At 42.0% G+C, this 19,099-nt stretch overlaps 1 protein-coding gene across 1 annotated transcript; it reads left to right on the forward strand.

Annotated features, from left to right (window-relative positions):
- The first annotated feature begins 10,713 nt into the window (after positions 1-10,713).
- Positions 10,714-11,787, forward strand: TAAR5 (trace amine associated receptor 5). Its single transcript, XM_044419251.1, is given in 3 exon segments — positions 10,714-11,171; positions 11,173-11,357; positions 11,360-11,787. Coding segments are annotated over 3 exon segments (1,071 nt in total).
- Positions 11,788-19,099: the final 7,312 nt, after the last annotated feature.

The raw sequence follows: 19,099 nt of genomic DNA on the forward strand, positions 1-19,099 counted from the left end.
AATAAATAACTAATTTACTATCAACATGTTTCTACAATATGCTTTTTGGGTAATTATTTATTTAAAGCATTTTTAAAACCCTGCACTTTAGCCCAAACGGCTCCCTGACTTTCACACATCAGAAATAATACGATCCCTGCTCATGAAGGGAAGAGGAAATAAGCATTCTCAGATGCTAGAGTTTTAGTGAGGAAGTCCAGAAAGTGATGGAGTGGATCAAAGCCCACAGGAAGGGCTGCTGCCTCCTCTCTCCCTGAGGAGTTCAGCACCAGGACAGCAGACTGGACAAGCCCCAGGGATGCCTCTTCTTCACACTTTTTGAGCACCATTTCATTCCCATGACTGCATCAGTTTGAAACATTAAAAATCACTTGCACTTTTATATGCATGCACATTTTCTATTAATATAGCAAAACAATGTGCAAGCAGTTTCCCCTAATATATGCTTTTCGGTATGCCATTTGAAATTAACATATACATCTTCGCCTTCTTGAATGCATTTTGGTATATGTTTCATAATTGGAAAATTGCATGGTAATATTTGGAGAGTGGGAAAAATAGAAGGATAATTGTGTTCCGAGTTGTGCCTTTGTCTGGGAGCTGTGGATGAGATCTCTTTGTATAAACATGAGAATGACCACATTTCTCATCCATGCCTGGAGTACACGCAGGTCATTTGGTTCTCTCACTATGGTGCAAGATATTGTATTTCCATTTAAATTGCTGTAATCATTTCTACATTTGAATGAATACCTAACAAACAGGGGTGCATAACCCCAAATCTGCCCCTTGGGTAGGTTCCAACCTGGCCCTTTTGGAGTCTACAAAGTCCTATCCATACCCTCTTTTCCTCAACCACTGATTAGTGCTGTTAAGCATTCTCCTGATTCTAAAAGACTGAAATCCTTCTCCTAAGAGTTGCTTACTAGTGGGTAGAGGATTAATCTTTTTTAGGACTCATGCCTTTTGTCTTTGGCTTAGCCACCACATGGATACAGCCTGCAAGGGTTTCTCCAACTTAGCCCTCAGAATGAAATAGCTTCAGCATTCATGCTCTGCATTAACACTAGGTGTGTGTGTGGAATCCTCTCTGGGAGTGGGAATCCATCAGATTCCCTTGGCTCCATTCCTCCGGCTCCAACCCACTTTCTCTTGCCCATGAGTCCCACTTGGTGCCAAGCACACTGAGTGTTTGTGCGGGCACCTGCCTAGAATCGAGCCCCGTGTGGATGCTCTGCAGGCAGTGTTCCTTGCCCATGCATGGGACTGGCAGCCTTTGTGCTGCATGTACTGTGGAAGCAGGTTGCTGGCTGTGCAGCTGGCGTTCTGCAAGCATTCATGGACTCCCTCTTGGCTCAGCTTGCTTCCTAAGCCAGGGCTAAGCATGAGAAGAAGTCTGGTGAGCAGAAGAGAGTTGGATCATTGGAACCCTAATTAAAATGTTATGTTAAGCAGGTCTGTGTTCAGTTTGTGGTGATGTGTAAAGAGCTTAAAGAAGTCACTGCCTGAGAGGCCTTCAGTCCTGAAGATGTCACTGACCACTATATCTGGGATGAAACATCCGATGCACATAATGAAAAATGTTTCAACACACACACTATATTTTCTAATGCAGCATCCAACAGGCTGTATGCAAACTGCATAAATAAACCATCAAGTGAAATGAAAATATAAACAGCAGCTGGTAAGTAAGGAGTCAGAGCATTTCATGACATATTACTACAGTCTCTCCTCATTCCATATGCACAGTTTTGATCATTATAATGATGATGATGAAGATGATGATGATAAACAGTGTTGTTATCCAAATCAGCCAATGACAATGCCAGCCTATCCCTGTCTATCTGGATGTAAGTTACATTGGATTTGATGGAATCGGGGAAAGCAAACTTGAACCTAGATTCCCCTGTGTGTAGCCTGCTGGAACAGGTGCTGATGGTGAAAGTTGAGGCAGGAGGTCTTTATCGGGGCTGGTGAAAAGGCCCTAACCCCCTCTCTCTGAGCAGGAATGACCCTGCTTTCCATCTCATTTCCCTCAGCTCAGTTTGCTGGTCTGCCGGCTGCTACAAACCCTATCTTGTAAATGCAACATGTGAAGAGGCAGGGGAACAGAAAGCTGCAGCCAAGAAAATAAAGATACTTGGATTATTCCAAGAAGACTGAGGAGAACAAGCAAAGAATTTAAAGAATGGATAGTGAAAGATGGCACTACAAGTTCAAAATTCAGATGCTCTACTATTAATTTTTCAGATAATATGATGGCTTCAGGAAGGGATGGATGCATCTGAGAAGTAGAATGCAAAATAAAAACCTCAAGGACGGCGATGCTGTCCTATCTGCCTTTTTTTAAGAGTCAGAATTTAGAGACTCCCAGTGTTGCTGCTGCAGAAGTTGGCAGTAAGTTCCATATTGTCACACCGGCAGCGTTAACCTAATTACAGGCAGTGGGGGAACCTCACATTAACAATATTTCAGGTCCTTGCTGTTGCCAAGAAAATGCACTGTGGAAGAACTAAGGCAGGAAGTTCAATATAACTGGAAATATGCTTGAACCCAAATCAGCTAAAAATGTTGTGCAGGCACTATATGGCCTTTACAACCAAAAGGCGGGTCAGCCACAATCAGGGCAAGCACAAAATATTTCCTGTGCTTGTGCAGAATTTTGATGCTGACCTTAGCATCCAGAAAAAACAGCTCAACTTTTAGGAGAGAGCTGCTGGTGACAGCTAGCCTTCTCATGAGGTCAAACAACGTTGTGTTATCCATTGAAAAAGCAGTTGTTTTTCGAGCAGATGTGCTGCTGTAATTGATGGAGTGAAAAGACAGCATTCCAGGTACTGGATGCAAACAAGAATTTTCCTGTGAAGGCCACCTGTTATTGCCATGTGTACCACAATTCCACCATGAATGTCTATTTACAGATCTGCTACAATGGGGAGACTCATGTATGTAAAGCTATGCTGCGCTCTCCTGATGGACGCTTCAAACTGAGAAGCTGAAGGAGGAGATGGCATGAACTTCTGTAGCCTTTTGGCCATGGAAGTAAAAGGAGGTCTCTCTTCCCTGCTGTCAAAGGGCTACATCCCCCATACCTGCCTTTACCTTCTTTCCCAGGGAAGGCCACCAACGCCATAGGAAAATTTTTAGTGATCAAGAGGGTGAGATGACAACTAATGGCCACTTTAACTTCCCAGTCTCTATTTTGTTCGCCATTTCATGGAAAAGCTTCCATTATTCTGTTATTTGGGTTGGGGGGAAATAATGCATCCACAATTGCACACTTTGGTAAGCAACTTGAGCGAGAAACTAATTAGTCATAGGGGCTACCAATTTTTTGAGCAAAATTGTTCTTAGAAAAGCTACCTAATTCCCTATGTGGACCTTTCAAAACTGATGGGATAAAAATGTACAATTGGCAATTATGTATCTTAAGAAATGTTTGAGAATGCACACTTACAGGACTTCACAGCCTTTAACCTTGACATAGAGTGTGAAAAGCTAGGCTTTATATGCCTCTAAATTTGCTGAGATTCTGGACACTATCTTTTTATCCAAAGATCATGTTGATGAGTTCAAACTAATTCAAAAAGTTCCTGCCAAAGCTGAGAAAAATTGATCACCTTCTAGACCAGAAAGACGAAGTCTTGCCCAGGTTATTAGTGCTGTGACACAGTATGTAGATAAGTAAAGCATATATGGAAAGAGTATTTTCTCAAATGGAAAACATATGGACAGATAAAAGAAACACATGTTAGCTCTCCTAACTAAAGCAGAGCTTTGTGTTAAATCCAGTTATGACTTGATTATGAATTGAACTGTGTCCTAAAGCAGCAGCAACAGGGCATGCATTTCAAAGTCCAAGTATTGTGTGTGTGCATATTTCTGTGATTACAAATTCTGTTTGTCCATTAGTATAAAAATACTTCAGCATAATTTTCTTGTGTATTTAACTGAATACACAAAACCCTCTGTTTCTCTCACTCTCGCACATGCACACACACAATTGTACAACTGATGCAAAGGTCTGTGACATCACAAAGCTTTTGCCTGCCACATCGTGAATGACCACACCTGACCTCAGGTTTTGACCACAAAGTCTCAGGGCCAGAGACATAGCTGGCCTCACAACCTTATTTGAAGCCCTTTCCAGATGTTATCAGTATACATGCGATGAGTGAGCTGGTGTGCACAGAATAAAGACGGTGGACTCTGTCTCCAGTCTATGTACATTCATCGTATGATATGCATGTATGTAGACTGAAGCATATTCAGATTAGCTGCGTTATTGCAGAATATTAAGATTAGCTACGTTATTGTCTTCTAACTAGAGAACAGTCCTAACAGACTCTCTAGTACAAGCTTCCCTCCTCGTGTTCCAGTCCTTCTCCTTTGTCTTTCACTTGGGCGTATACTATAAAAGCCATGGTTTATCACAACCTCTACTGAAGATTGCATTTCCCTAAACTTACAGCTGCTCCATACAACACAAGGGTGATTAATAAGCTCTGTTAACAGCCCCCACTCCCATCATGTGCATCAGTCACTCACTTCCTTCTTTCCCTAAGTACTCTTGCTGGGTGCAAGTCACTGGAACATTGGAACCCAGTGCAGATGGCTGTCTGGGCGAGTTAAAAAGACACCTGGAGAGGCATGGCTTACTCTGTGCTTAGGTTTCATTCTGGTACCCTTAGCTAAGAGTAACCAGGACCTGAATCTAACCATTTTGGATTTTGGAACGGTGGGGATATGTTTTTAAAAAGAAGCAGAATATCTAGCAATCATTCTGACTGTTCTCTTTCCCATGCTCAGAAGGAGGAGGAAACCTGTGTACTTTATCTGTCACTATTACTTTAAATAAAAAACAGTCCTCACACATGGTCTTTTAAGGAACCTTTTAAACATCTTCTGAGCAGTTTAAGTAATCTGGCTGATTGCCTTGTAGTCTCTGTGTTTTAGAAGATACATTTTATATTTGCAATTGATGCCTGTCCCTGAAGTCAATAAAGATTTTTGTTAGGGCTTGAATAGAGCCAGGACCTTCTGTTTGTTTTCTTTAGTATTAAGGAGCACATTTCTTTACTGCTTTAAGAAACAGTTTAGGATAAATTCTTGGGTCTTATTTAAACATATGCAATCAAGCTTATCAAGTGGACTGGAAAGTACCAGCTAGAATAATTATTCAGGTTTGACACTTCCCAGGCAGACCCGATTTTCATCAGAAGTGAAAAGTGCAGAAGAGACCAAAACGAATCAAAGGTGGCCTCCAGGGGAAGTGCAAAAGTGAATCCCTTGGCATGCAGTTTTTATACCTCCTGTGCATATTCTTTGGAACAGACTTTTATGGAAACCTCAGATATGCTTCCTAACATTGGTCTGTCCAGTTTATGTACTTTTCTGATAACTTACTTTGCACTTAATGATCATCATTGTTCATTTACTGGAACTTCCTCATTTATCCATTAAGTCTCTGTTTAACTGTGGAAGCCCAAACAGCAGAGTGAGCTCCCACTGAACTGTCCTCCCACTTTAACCCTCAGTGGTCGAGTTCACACGGCTCTAAGCGGGAATCACTCCAGTGTCAGCATTGCTCAACCTGCTGCCCCCCAGATGGCTTTGAATTTCAGCTTCTCACCAGCTGCAGCCAGCATGGTCAAGAATCCTGGGAAAACACCTGGGAGGTAAGAGATTTGGAAGGCTGCAGTATGTAGATAAGCTTCCCAATCCATCCCTTGCCCACTAGGCTCCCTCTCCGCTCTCCCCCTTCTACATAGCCTGAGGGAAACTTAATCAGGGCTTGCTTTCCCTGATTCCTGGCTTGTCATTATGTTTGACCCAGGAATCATGGGTTGAAACAAACTCTGGTTTGTTAATTAAGCCAATGAAACATGCCAGGGTTTGTGGTTGGCCTGTTTAGTTGTTTAATCATTCAACGAGAGCTGATTTGAAACATCTACCAAGCCAAAGGGAGTGGGAAATCTTGATTAAGTCTTCCTCCTGGCTCTACAGGAAGCAGAAGGGAGCAAGGACTACCTGCACCTTGCAGAAGTAGAACTGTCCTTCCCATTTGGTGGGGTGAATTCCCTGCCTCTGAGGTGATGGGGGAAGGGAGCCACCACATGCTCCCGCTACCAAGGAGGCCCAGAGCCATCTCACAGGCCCTGTTCTCCCTCAACAGCAAATAGCACTGTGGGAGAGCGGACAGCAGAGTCTCGTGGAAGTGCTGCCTTCCTGTTCTCTGGTGGCTTCTGGAGCCCCCTCATCCACATTGCCTCTCGCCGAGGAAAGGCCACTCCTCAGAGTGAGGCTCTTATGGCACTGGCCTTGATGGCATATGCTCAGGTACTGCTGATGAACCCCTGAAGGTTGGGGGTTAGCTTAGAGCTCTTCCTGCCAGAAGAGGCATTTCCACCTTTTACCTGCAGGAAAACATGTAAAGATTGGGAACCACAAATCAGCTGATGGCTGATGGAAAGGAGGAGGGACTAGCAAAACCCCAGAGTGGGACCACAGGGGAGCTGAATGTGCCCCTCGGGCCTGAAGTTCAGTGCCTATTTTTGGCTGGGTGAAAAGACTGATATGATTGATTACTGAGTTGTTCCAGTTTTATAAGGATAAGGCAGTGTACATTCAAAGACATTTGGTCTACACCCTGTCTTACAAACATTAAACAGAAAGTAGCATACTTGGTGTGGTTCCTGTTGTGCATCTGGAAGAATATCTGGAAATCACACATGATATTCCCAGTGGGAACACCGGAAGCTTTCATATATGGAGTCATATTGGTTTGCCCACCTCAGTATTGTCTACAGCAGGGGTGAGTCCATTGTTGTACCTGTGGGAACACCTGAAAATTTGAGAAACTGTCTTGGGCACAGTTACAAAATTTCTGCCATGAGTGGACATAGCTAGTCACTAAGGACAAGCAACCTGTGCAGAGGCATTATGGGAAATCAAAGTGGCAGCAACTAGAGTTCCCACTTTGCTTTGAAGGAAATTCAGCTGCCAGGAAGAATATATAACCATATTTCAATATTTTCATGGAAGCTGCACAGTGTCTTGGTGGGCACCAAGGAAGGTCTCTTGGAGCACCATGTTACCTACCCATCGTCTACCAGTTAGGCTGAAAAAATAGTGGCACAGCCAAGGGCATCAAGCCCATGCGGCAGAGTAGTAAGAATACTGGAGTAAGAGCAAGAAAACCTCAGTCTGTAGCCTGAATTGGCCATGAAGCTCACTGGATGGCCTTGCTCCAGTGAAATGAGTAAGAGGACAAATGCTCAAAGACGTAAAAGCATAATTTCTTGATACAGGCCACCACACAGTTTGCAGACTTTCATCAGGGGCAAACATCAAGGGAAGAGTCAGGGTGATGTAGTGGTTACAAGGACAGGACTGGGACTCAGACAACCTGGGTTCTAGACTCCACTCAGCCCTGGAGTTCACTGGATGACTTTGGTCCAGCCAGACTCTCAGCCGAACCCACCTCACAGGGTTGCTGTTGTGAGGGTAAGAATGAGAAGAGGATAATTAAGGATAAAGGACAAAACATAAATGTACAAATGTTGCAAACATACTCAGTCAATTTACTAACCGAATGGCTATCCTTCAAGCATCATCTCAATTTGCAATATCTTTGTAGCATTTTTATTCCATCAGATTTCCCCTGTCAAAGCATTTCCTCTGCCACAGTCTGCAAAATACATTGGGCCTAAAATATCCAAGTGGTACATACACACCACTGACGATTCATTCTCCTATTGCTTTTCCTTTATCCGGGATTCTTCCCTTTTGGTCTTCACAAGACTCTCTTACCACACAGGTTTGTTGTGAGGATAAATAGAAGGGCAGGAATCATGCTTATCCCCTTGAGCCAGTCTCGTTGGCTTCGTGATGGAGCAGAAGTTTAAATCTGGAGCTGCTTAGTCCCAGTCCCAGGGAGGGTATCACTGCTTGTGCAGCTCATGTATCTGATGCTCAGAATAATAGGAACATCAAGGGCTGCCTAGAACAGGGATGGGGAACCTGCAGCTTGCAGGTCAAATGAAACCGTTTCTCCCCCAAGCCCTCCTCATTTCTGCGTGCTGTCACTAGGGAATGCATCCCCTTCTATTCACTCCAGTCACCGATGGAAAATAACCTCAGGGATTCTCCACTGCATACCTCTCATTGTTCATTCAAGATGGTAACTGGAGCACAAAGAGAGTGCCCAATTTGTCCATCAAGAGGAAGAGATGATATATATGTAGTATTCCTACATCACCCTTTGAAACTAACCAAGATGGCTTATAAACTTCTCGGAGCACAAGAGCTGCATGGAGCGCCTCCTCCAGGGGCCAGTGATGTCTCACCTCCAGGCAGAGAGTGTGGAGCTCCATGCCTGTCTCTACTTGGCTCAAGGTAGCATGGGGGGTGGGGGGAATGGACGTGATCACAGGAGGGGCGCATCAGGGCAGGGGCCTGTCCCAGTTACCGTGAGGCCAGTTTGACCCCCAGGATGAAGGTGTTTCCTGTCCTGGTTGAGAAAGGGAAGGTGAATAATGAGGAATTGAAGGGAAAGCCTGCTGTAAGCATATGCAGGATGCCCTGGAACAGGCAGGAACATTGCTTGGAACATGTTGTATTGGAGGGACCATCCTGAAAAGCTTTGGTTACAGGGTGGCATAGAGACATCATAAATAAATACATAAGAATGGCAAGGAGACCTTTTGGGGATAAAGGTGAGAGGGAACAGACTGAATCTGTGACAAAAGACAGAAGAGAGCCAGAACGAGACCATTATGGACAGGAAATAAGGGGCTTTGGGTGTAAGCCTATGACCCATCCTTTCCCACGTTGGCTGGGTAAGATGGGAGTTGCATCCCAACTTATCTAGGGAGCACATGGTTGAGGAAGGCTGCAAATATTACATTTATTTGGGACAAAATCTTGCTGGATGCAACACCACCTACTGTAGAGCAGGTAATCATGAGATTGTTCTAGCAGCTGTCAACACTAAAAAGATCAGTCCGTAATGCGCATGCGTGCTTGTGAATCGTGGCACAGAGCTCTGGAAGACAAGGACCATTGCTGCTGAACATGCATGTACATTGTTGACCACACCTACAAATACTCTATTCACTGGAGAGGACTGTTGTTCCAGCTGGATTATATAAGTGATGTTGATTTCACACTTCCCAGATAGGGAATGAAGACAGACCCTGACACTCAAGACCGTGGACACTGGTAAGTAATCCTTATTATATTTTGTGTATGTATTTCAAGTCCAGTACATTTGTGTGATCCAAAACTTCTTGTATTAATTTCACAGGCATTTTAGACACACTGTCAATTTAACATATATTTTAATTCTGTCCCTGTGCTGGCTCTACAGTTTTATTTCTCTGTTATTTTTATTTATTTATTTATTTATTTATTAAAACATTTTTATGCCGCCCCATTCGCCGAAGTTCTATATCCATAGAACAGGTATTCTCTATGAATATCTAGGACTTGTGGCTCCCCCATCACCCAGGTAATTGTTGAAGCCTTACCAAAACAAAGCAAAAAACCAATCTTGGACTTTCCTACTGAAATAAATGCAATTCAGATTTTTACACAGCTCTTTATGTTAGTATATTTACTTTGTAAATTAGGGTTAGTATTTAAATTAATTTAAACAGAGATACCAGGCTTGTAAATCAATAACTGTGCAAATGTTTGGCTTTTTTTTTTTTTTTTTTTTTACAAAATCTCATGGATGTGATATTCTCATTCCCATAATTTCTTTCTTTTTATATATTTGCAATAACAGGAAATTTAAAAAGATATTACAATTGAGGAAAAATGAATCTGGAATAAGAAATATATTCTTAGCAACTGTGAGAAGGAAAGTTTCTTCCCACACATTCATTATAAATTCTCATTCTAACAAAGAACCCTTTTATTTGTTCATTCATGTAATCAATGCTTGACTTTTATTTTGAAAAACAACAACAAAAATACACAGTTTTAAAAAATCAAAAGACCAAACTGGGACTGAGCATCATTTAGCAAATAGACAATCACACACACAATGCCATGTGCTTATATGAACATATCCTTGACACAAACACAGACATAATAAATTAGTCCAGAGCACTTTGTTTCAAGTGAAAGTAAATGACTGGAAGAGCAAATCCTTAACTCCTTCTAAGGACATTTGTATAATCATCCCAAAAGAGTATTATATTTATCCAGAAAAAGCTGAATGGGTTTATAGATACAGAAATCATATCTAACCTAAATTAGGTCCCTTTAACAATTTGCTGTACTTCCAACCATAATGAGTTAGAAGGTGGATCTGATCCACTGTTTGAGTACATACCTGAAGATGAAATGCAGATTTTGATATGTTCTAGTGATTAAATATAGAACTACAGTGAAAAGAATTCCAGAAAAATCAATCCAGAGGAAAAGCATGTGTATGTAACCAAAGCAATTGCCAGCAACCAAGAGGCTGTACATGTTTAGCTCAGTGCATTAGGCTACAATAATCTTCCATCAGATTGGGAGAAAGCCTCTAATGATTCATTCCCTGTGATTCTTGGAAGTCTTGCAAAATGCTGTGCAATTTTTCCAGGTAATTTACATTCAGGAAATATGTCACATTATTTTCAGCTAATGATGCCGTGTTATTTTCAGCTAAAGAAGGAAGACGGAAACATTTGAGGCGGGCTGAAGCGGCAGGCGAGGAGAATGAGCTCTGCTGCCGAAGCCCCTGTGCCAGTTCCGCTCTGCTTTCAGCTGAATGGCTCCTGCCACAAAGCCCTGCATCCTACAGGGGTCCAGTTCACCATCGACCTAGTCTGTGCCATGGGCATGCTATTGACAGTGCTGGGGAACCTGCTGGTGGCGATTTCCATCCTCCACTTCAAAGTACTTCACACCCCCACCAATTTCTTGCTCCTCTCCCTGGCACTGGCAGATCTTCACCGGGGCCTCACATTGCTTCCCTTTAGCATAGTCTGCTCGGTGGAGAGCCGCTGGTATTTTGGTGATGCCTTTTGCTGACTCCATACTTTCCTGGACACGCTGTTTTGCTTGACCTTCATTTTCCACCTTTGTTTTATCTCCATCGACCGCCACTGCACTATCTGCTGCCCGTTGCTCTACCCCACTAAATTCACCACCCGGGTCGCTTGCATCTACATCGCGGTGGGGGGTGCCTCTGGTTAAATCTCCGTCTTCCTTTACGCTTAACATTTACAGCAAAATGGTGAAGGAAGCGTTAGGTCAGTTCTTGCAGGATCTGCCCTGCGTTGGTCGCTGCCAGCTTCTGTTCAATAAGCTCTGGGGCTGGATCACCTTCCCTCTTTTCTTTTTCCCATGCCTGCTCATGATAGACTGTATGTCAAGGTGTTCACTGTAGCCACCAGGCAAGCCAAGCAGATCAGCAGCTTAAATAAGGGAGCTGCAGGGTCTGCACATCCCCTAGGAGCCCTTAAGAGAGAAAGGAAGGCAGCCAAAACACTGGGGAAAGCAATAGCAATCTACTGGCTGTGCTGGTTGCTCTTTACCATTGACACCATGGTAGACGGCCTGCTCGATTTCATTACCCCACCCCTTGTGTTTGATGTTCTTATTTGGTTTGCTTACTTTAATTCTGCCTACAATCCCTTGATTTATGTGTTTTCCTACCGTTGGTTCAGGAAAGCCATAAAGCTCATTTTAACTAGGCAGATCTTCTGTATAAGTACATCTACTGTAGACTTGTATCGAGAGGAAGGATCCAGTGGCCACCGAGTGCAAACAACGCAAGCTATGTTTTAGCAAATGCTCTGCTGCCCCAGCCTCATCTGGTACAAGTCAAAGGTACAGCAGTGAAGGCCAGTGCAGTTATTTAGGGACCTGAAGCAGAAAAATCCTTTTTTTCCCTGTAAAATAATGATTCAATAACTAACAATTTGCTGCCCTCCAAAGAGATCCCAACATTTTCATTGCTTCATTCTTCCTAATGGTGGGGGAACAGCCCTGATGGCAAAAATCCATTAGCCCGTTTGAACAGTAACATGTATATAAGCAGCTGCAAAGAATGTGCATGACGGTCACTGCTCATCACCTTTTGAGGTGTTTCAAGGTTGCCATCATATAATTTGTGAAACATATGGAATAAATTGAACATGTGCAGGGCTGTTGTGAGGATAAAATAGGAAGAGGAATAGGTGAGCCACATTGAATTCGTAGCAAATGGGGAAAAGGTAGAATACAAAAGTAATAATAAATGGATCCAAATCAAATTAAACTGGTTTAATCAGGACACTAATCAGCTGGAACTGATGATCCTCCCAGCATCCTCCCAGCATGTTATTTTTGTATTTTAACTTAATGTTGTGAGCCGCCCCGAGGCTTCGGTGAATGGGGTAGCATAGAAATGTTTTAATAAATAAATAAATAAATAAATAAATGTGCAGGGCAGGGACAATGTAGAAGCAAAAGCAGCCCTTCCCATTCCCCTCCCCTCCCTCCCCTCCTGCAGAGTATGCTTGATTTCAGCCATCAGAGTGCAGGGCAGGGCAGACAGCTGAGGCGCTGCCAGGGTCCTGCTGCCATTTACAGACTCAGAGTGGTTCTTCCTGTGCTGGTTGCATTTGAGGAGCCTGTTCCAAGGGCTGCTCCCCAGCTCTGATGTCAGAGTGACTCTGCAGTCTCAGAACTGGGCTTCTGACTGACCTGCTGTCTAGGCGCCGGTCTAGTGGCCAGAGGATTGCAACACCTGTTGCCTCGCTGCTGGACTCCATGTATACCTGGTGACCGCACCATTTATTTATTTATTTATTTATTTATTTATTTATTTATTTATTTAAAACATTTTTATGCCACCCCCATCGCAACGAAGCCTCGGGGCGGCTCACAACAGAAACAAAATACATAAATAAATAACAATATAACAATAAAAAAATTATTTAAAAACCTCCGGTGCATCTTGGCTAAAATTTTAAAATCCTATAAATACAAATAATTTAACAATTAAAATAAGTTTTAAATAAAAAGGTCTTAGCCTGGCGCCGAAAAACAAATAACGACAGTACTAGGCGGACCTCTCTGGGGTTTAGTCAGACTGTTTAGTCAGTGAGTCAACAAACCAAAGACATGCCTGGGCTTCTTTAAAAGATACTTTGGTGTGCTACTACAGTAATAAGGAATAAAAGAAAGAAAATATTAAGGTGACTTTTATTTTCATAATTTGAGCAAACTTTTAAACTGCTTTACACATACTTCAATATTCTGAAAATCATCCATATTGAAGTTTGGGAAGTACAGATATATTTAAATGTAAAGAGTTGATCAAATAAAGGCAGCAAGCCTTTTTTTTCTGCCAAAGCCTTCTGTAAGCTGAGACAGAAAAAAAGTCCCTCGTTCCCAAACTTCGTAGGTTTATGCTCTAAAATGATTCACACAGGTGAACACCACTTGATACAGGTAAAGGACTATCCTACTTGGTTTTAGGAGATTCGTGCACTGGATATTATTTCTGCTTGGAAGCAGGGGAGCAGAATATCTCTGTTTATGATGCCATTTGTGGCTGCATTCCTAAGGCCTATCACTAGTCATCATTTCTTAAGAATTATCATTCCTCTTCTTCGATAATTCTGTTGTCTGCAGATAATGAAAAAAGTAGATCTCTCAGGAAATAGATTTTCCTTCCACTTTATGGCCTGAAGAAATATGTAAATACCTGGGATGTGTTTGCAATTTTCAGCTTCACTTACAATTGCATGAGCAGAAAAAGCGGAAATCGTTGATCCGCTACAAAATGTGCAAGCCTATTCTTCTGCTCTCTGCTGTGTCCATGGAAATAATTCACTATCAAACACGTTGAAAATCATGAAACAACAGTCACCTATTCAGTTTTGTGCAGATGTCATGCTTCCTGTATACTAATCCACAGGGATGAGATCAGAAGCAATTAATATGCTCCAACGCACCTCTTTCCATTTCCGTTCTCCAGTGTGAATTTCTGCCTCCTTTAATGTTCAGGGTTAACCATGGTTAGCTCATAGTTTCCTAACTCACATCTAGCCATTCTTGAAGACTGTTAGGGGCTAACCATGGAGGATCATTGGCTGACTGTGACTGGCAACAGCTTCCTGGCAACAGACTCTTACTGACCCATTCTTGTCTCTGCACTCATGGGAGGCCAGTGCCTCAGTGCCCAAGCATGTGCTTTTGATCTGTCGCCATCTCAGTGGGGCAGAAGTAACAGCCAGCAAGAGAAAATGCCACTGCAGACATAATGTGCATCAAGGCTACGTTGCAACATTAAAGGGGGAAGGAATCTACGCATGAGAGAAGGAGAGGAAGCACCTGCTGGCACTCGCACTCCTAATCATGGTTAGAAAATTGGCTAGGTGTGTGCCAGGGCTTAGACTTGGGAGTTGAACCTTAGACCTGCAAGCCAGATCCAGCCCAGCCCAGTCCTGCTAATGGCTCCTTCCTCTGGCCCTGCCCCTTCCTCTACCCACCTGTTCCTTGCTGGCTTCTTAGTATTTGTTTGTGCATGTCTCCCTTTCTAAGAGGTTGAAATGCCAATCCTGTTACCTAGTTACAGACAATGGGAGCCTGAAGGTAAACATGCTTTCCTTTGCCTTTGGCTCTGGTTCTTTTGTTTTTGGCCCACTGGAATGTGGCCCTTGAGAACCTTGGTTTAGAAGAAGTTCAACCCACACACCCTGCCCTGCCATACACTAACAAAAGAGAAATAAAGTCATTATTCCCTTTCTTACATTTAGTTGTTACCATCCGAGTGATACTTGTTTCTCTTTCCTTATTTCATGCCTTGAGTGTGCATCAGACTTAGTCATGTTTAGAACCACTGAAATCAGATGATTGTCCCTGTGCTCTTCTTATTTATCTCATTTTTATGCCACCCAATAGCCAGGGATCTCTGAGCAGTTAACAAAAGTTAAAATTAAACATTTAATCTCTCTCTCACACACACACATTTAAAATAATTCATCATAGCAATTCATAATAGCAAGTGCAATTGCCCTGATTTAGCACAGAAGCATGGCCACAATAAAGAAAAAAATGTAATATTTTATTGGTCATGGTTAAAAAAAGGATGCTGAACTAGAGAGATCTGTTGAGTAATCTGGCAGGAATCTTGCTATGTTCTTAATTTTGGTCCACAGTCTTACCATACAATGTTCCTTTAATGTATTCAGGAAAGAGGTACAGAACTGCAAAGATAAGTGCTGTGAGTTCTGATTAAAATCACAAGAGACTGGCTATATTTTGAAAAACTGGTGACTTGTTCACATTTTATTTCAGCAATGTATAACTGGACATGCCATTAGCAAAATGTTCCCTACTTTCATCCTAACCACTGTTGGACAGGTGAAGTTGGCCTGGTTTGCTTGTAGTTCTCTTTTAGTTTGATCTTCCTCTGAATCCTATAAAAATGAAGTAAGACTGTCAATTGCCTGTTCTAAGGAAATTTCCCTACAGATTGTTCCAGTGTAATCAATTCTTTCAATCCACAAAGTGGAGAATATGGGGGGGATTCTCTGGCTTGTTTAGCTGATCACAGCAGATAGAGCTGCACATCTGGACTTCATGGCTTCTGGTGAGCATATGAGAAAGATCTGGAATAAAGAGAAGTGCCTGTCTCTGAGATTAAAGCAAGGATGCGGTTTGTGGCTCTTCAGATGTTACTGACTTCAGCTCCCTTCAGTCCCAGCCAGCACAGCTAATGGTGAGGGGCTGTGGGAGCTGTAGCGCAACAACAGTTGGAGGGCAAGTTGCACATCCTTGAAATAAAGAATACCTATCAATTGTAAGGATGCTACTCTTATTTGGATGGGGTCCTACAGAATGTGAAAAGCTGTCCCAACACATGGTCCCAAGGCAGAATTCAAAGAAATGCAGCAGTAACGAGCGTAGAAGCTATTGTTTCTAAGCAAATTGCAACTCACATGAAAGTTTCAACTGAACTTTCTGTTTTTCAAAATGTTATTTCTCATATGTCTAGTAAGGTGGTGATGATAAAGAAATGGCCTCTCAGGGCTTGGGTGAAGGAAATGCTCCTCATTCTGACTATGAACCCCAGGAATTACTAGAACACAGAAGGCTTGCCATCAATGCTTATTTTTATCATGTGTTTTATTTGTGTATATTAATATCACAAAAGACTACCATGATCAGATATAAGCATTTCAAAATGAAGATTAAAAAGAGGGTGAAGGAACAATGAACTGCAATTATAAAATAGTAGAGCAGACAGTAGCAATGACTGTAAAATTACAGCAAAAAATGTGAAAGCTGCAGACTATAAAAGCCCAGGAAAAACCAGTAGGGCTTCACTTAGAGTGGAAAAGACATCAGATGTAGGCCTCCCTGAGGATGGCATTTGGAGTAGTACCACTGAAAAGACCCAGACTTTGCACATTACCTACTTTACTTCAAAGGTGAGTTTAAAAAAAAAGTGTGCTGAATATGATAGAACTTTCTTATCTACCAGGTGTTCAACTTTGTCCTGGAAACAGATTGTGTAAGTGAAAGTTGATGGTTATGTTTTAGTTGACGGGATAATGAAATGTTGGGTAATGTATTGGTCTTAAAATGTTCAAACAGAGTAGCAAGGTGTGCTTTGGCAAGTTCTTGAATGCCTGATTCCCACATGATCTGTCTCCAAGAGAAATGCTTACATCAGTGGAGTCAACATAACAAAGACAGATTCTAAGAAGTGTCACATGCCCTACAAAATATAGGCATGTTCCTGGAATAACAAAATGAGACACGAGTCATTGGCTTAACTAGAGCCACGGATTTATTCAATTTTGGTAAGAAGTAACTTGCAACAATCATGAGAGGGTGTGAGATGCTACCAAAGAAGCTATCCCTGCCTTGAATTAGGGTGATGATTACCTAGGCTGTTGGTTACTTTGGATTAGCTTGCAGCTCCTGATGATAACTAAAAGGGTAATATTGCAACACTGGAGGGACAAACAGTCACAGTATTCTCATACAATGGAGTGAGAACTTACAAAGTTTTCAGATTTTGAATGAATGCATTTTAGCTAAAATATATTGATGGAAAAATACACGGATATCTGGGCCACTTTTGCTGAAGTCTATGCATAACTATCCGTAAGATTGGTTGTATATTGTTCTATATCTAAAATGCATATGAGCATATCATATGCATTTTCATTGTAATAGATTCACTCATAAGAAACATGTAATCAAGGGCATACTTTCATGGTACTGAGAGTCAAATAAGGCACTGTTCCAGCAGTTAACAAGTTTCAGCTGAAGGTTTATATAGCCAAGTCTGCCAACTTACATCCAGGTACAGCTGCAAGATGCTAGTACCTTCCGTTTCCCTACTTCTGAGCAAACTTACAGTTCCCCAGGTGTGGGTCTTCTATGGAGGTCTTTCCTTGAGCAGATGTCCCTTCTCTGGAGGTGTAGTTTGAAGAGGCTGTTGGACTGTCTGATCTCAACTGAAGAGTCACTCTGACCTGATTCTGGGTAAGGATGTCAGAGAAATCTGCAAGGGATTCAAACAAGCTTGGATTTCTAAGTCTCCAACTTATAGATTTCATAGTGGACCAGCTTTCTCTCATTCTGCAGACATGAAGACCAGGGCTTGGCTTGACTTAGCTTACATTTAAAACAAAACAAAACAAAACCTTTCTGGGATTTTACACAAAGCTAGATGTAGAATAATAGGCAGAAAATACACATTAATATACACAGACTAAAATGTGCAAATATGCTGTTTTTGGAGTGGGGGAGGTTTGTGCATCTTTGCAAATGCAAATTTGTACAAGTACAATTTTGAACAAGTGAACGTGAATGCAAGTTCAGGAAATGGAACTTCCAATTCCTTCAGAGAACAAAAGCCATCTGACAATCTGTGACAAGCAGATGGAACAGATTTAACAAAATCACTACATCCTTCATTCTGGGTCACCAAACATGCACATACTAGGTATTGTTCATCCATTAGCAAAAAGGGAAAAATACTTTTGCTAGAATACCCATATCATAAATAATGTTATTGGTGTGCCATCTTGTGGCTGAATTCATAACTGTAAAAGCTTCTATATAGTACTCATTATGATATTTCCCAATCACAATTTTCTTAAATAACAGCAAGTATAGTTTTTATTTATAAATGCAACACTTCTTGGTACACTCTTTAATCAGTTGTAACACAACTTTTACCAACTCATAAAAATAAAGATGAAGCAAAACCAAAAACAATAGTAAAAATGCTACAATGTGAAAGCAGCTGCAACAGAATTTGACTATGGTATAAAAAATCCATATGAATAAAAATATCTGGAAGGACAGAAGATGACCTGGTGCCACATCACAAGCAGGGCACCACAACAGAAAATGCCACTTTTCCTGTTGTCACTTGCCTAATAATGGAGCATCTCCTGGAAGGATGGATGATTTTAATATTCAGGCAAGTTTGTGCAGTAGTAGATCGGCCTTCTTCCAACCTCGTCCTTTCCAGATGTGTTTGGCTTCAGTTCACAGTTCACAGCAGGGGCTTGGACCCGATGGCCTTCTTGGCCCCTTCCAACTCTACTATTCTATGATTCTCATCCTTCACAGCCAACATAGCCACTGGCTGTCCACTAGGTAGGGGTGCTGGCATTAGCAGTCCAACTTACTGGAAGGGCACCAGTTGGGAAAGAAGATTGGAATAGATTTTATGAAACAGCAAAAAGATGCTTATTTTAACAGCTAAAAACTGAAGCCTGGCAGCCAGTTCATGATCATGATGGAACTCTTGCACCCATCCTGCTTAAATGATCCTATGGACTGCTGGTTTGCCACCATGTGGAAAAGGGTGCTGGACTAGATGGGCCTTTGGTCTGATCCAGCCTGGCTTTCCTCTTGTCCTTCTGTTCTTATGAGAACTGTCAATGTACATTCTAGTCAATGCAACTGTTCATTTTTAAAAGGTCCCACTTGAAGCAGATGAATGAGGAATGGATGAAGTGAAAAAACCATGCAAGCCAGAGCAGGAACAGAACCTGGCCTGAGAAAGGCTTCTTCCAAACTGAGGAAGAGCTGGTACACACAGATTACAATCAACATATTATACCAAGGCCCAATTGGT

Source organism: Varanus komodoensis, unplaced genomic scaffold, assembly GCF_004798865.1.
Source record: "Varanus komodoensis strain SLA01 unplaced genomic scaffold, ASM479886v1 scaffold1, whole genome shotgun sequence".
Classification (NCBI taxonomy): domain Eukaryota; kingdom Metazoa; phylum Chordata; class Lepidosauria; order Squamata; family Varanidae; genus Varanus; species Varanus komodoensis.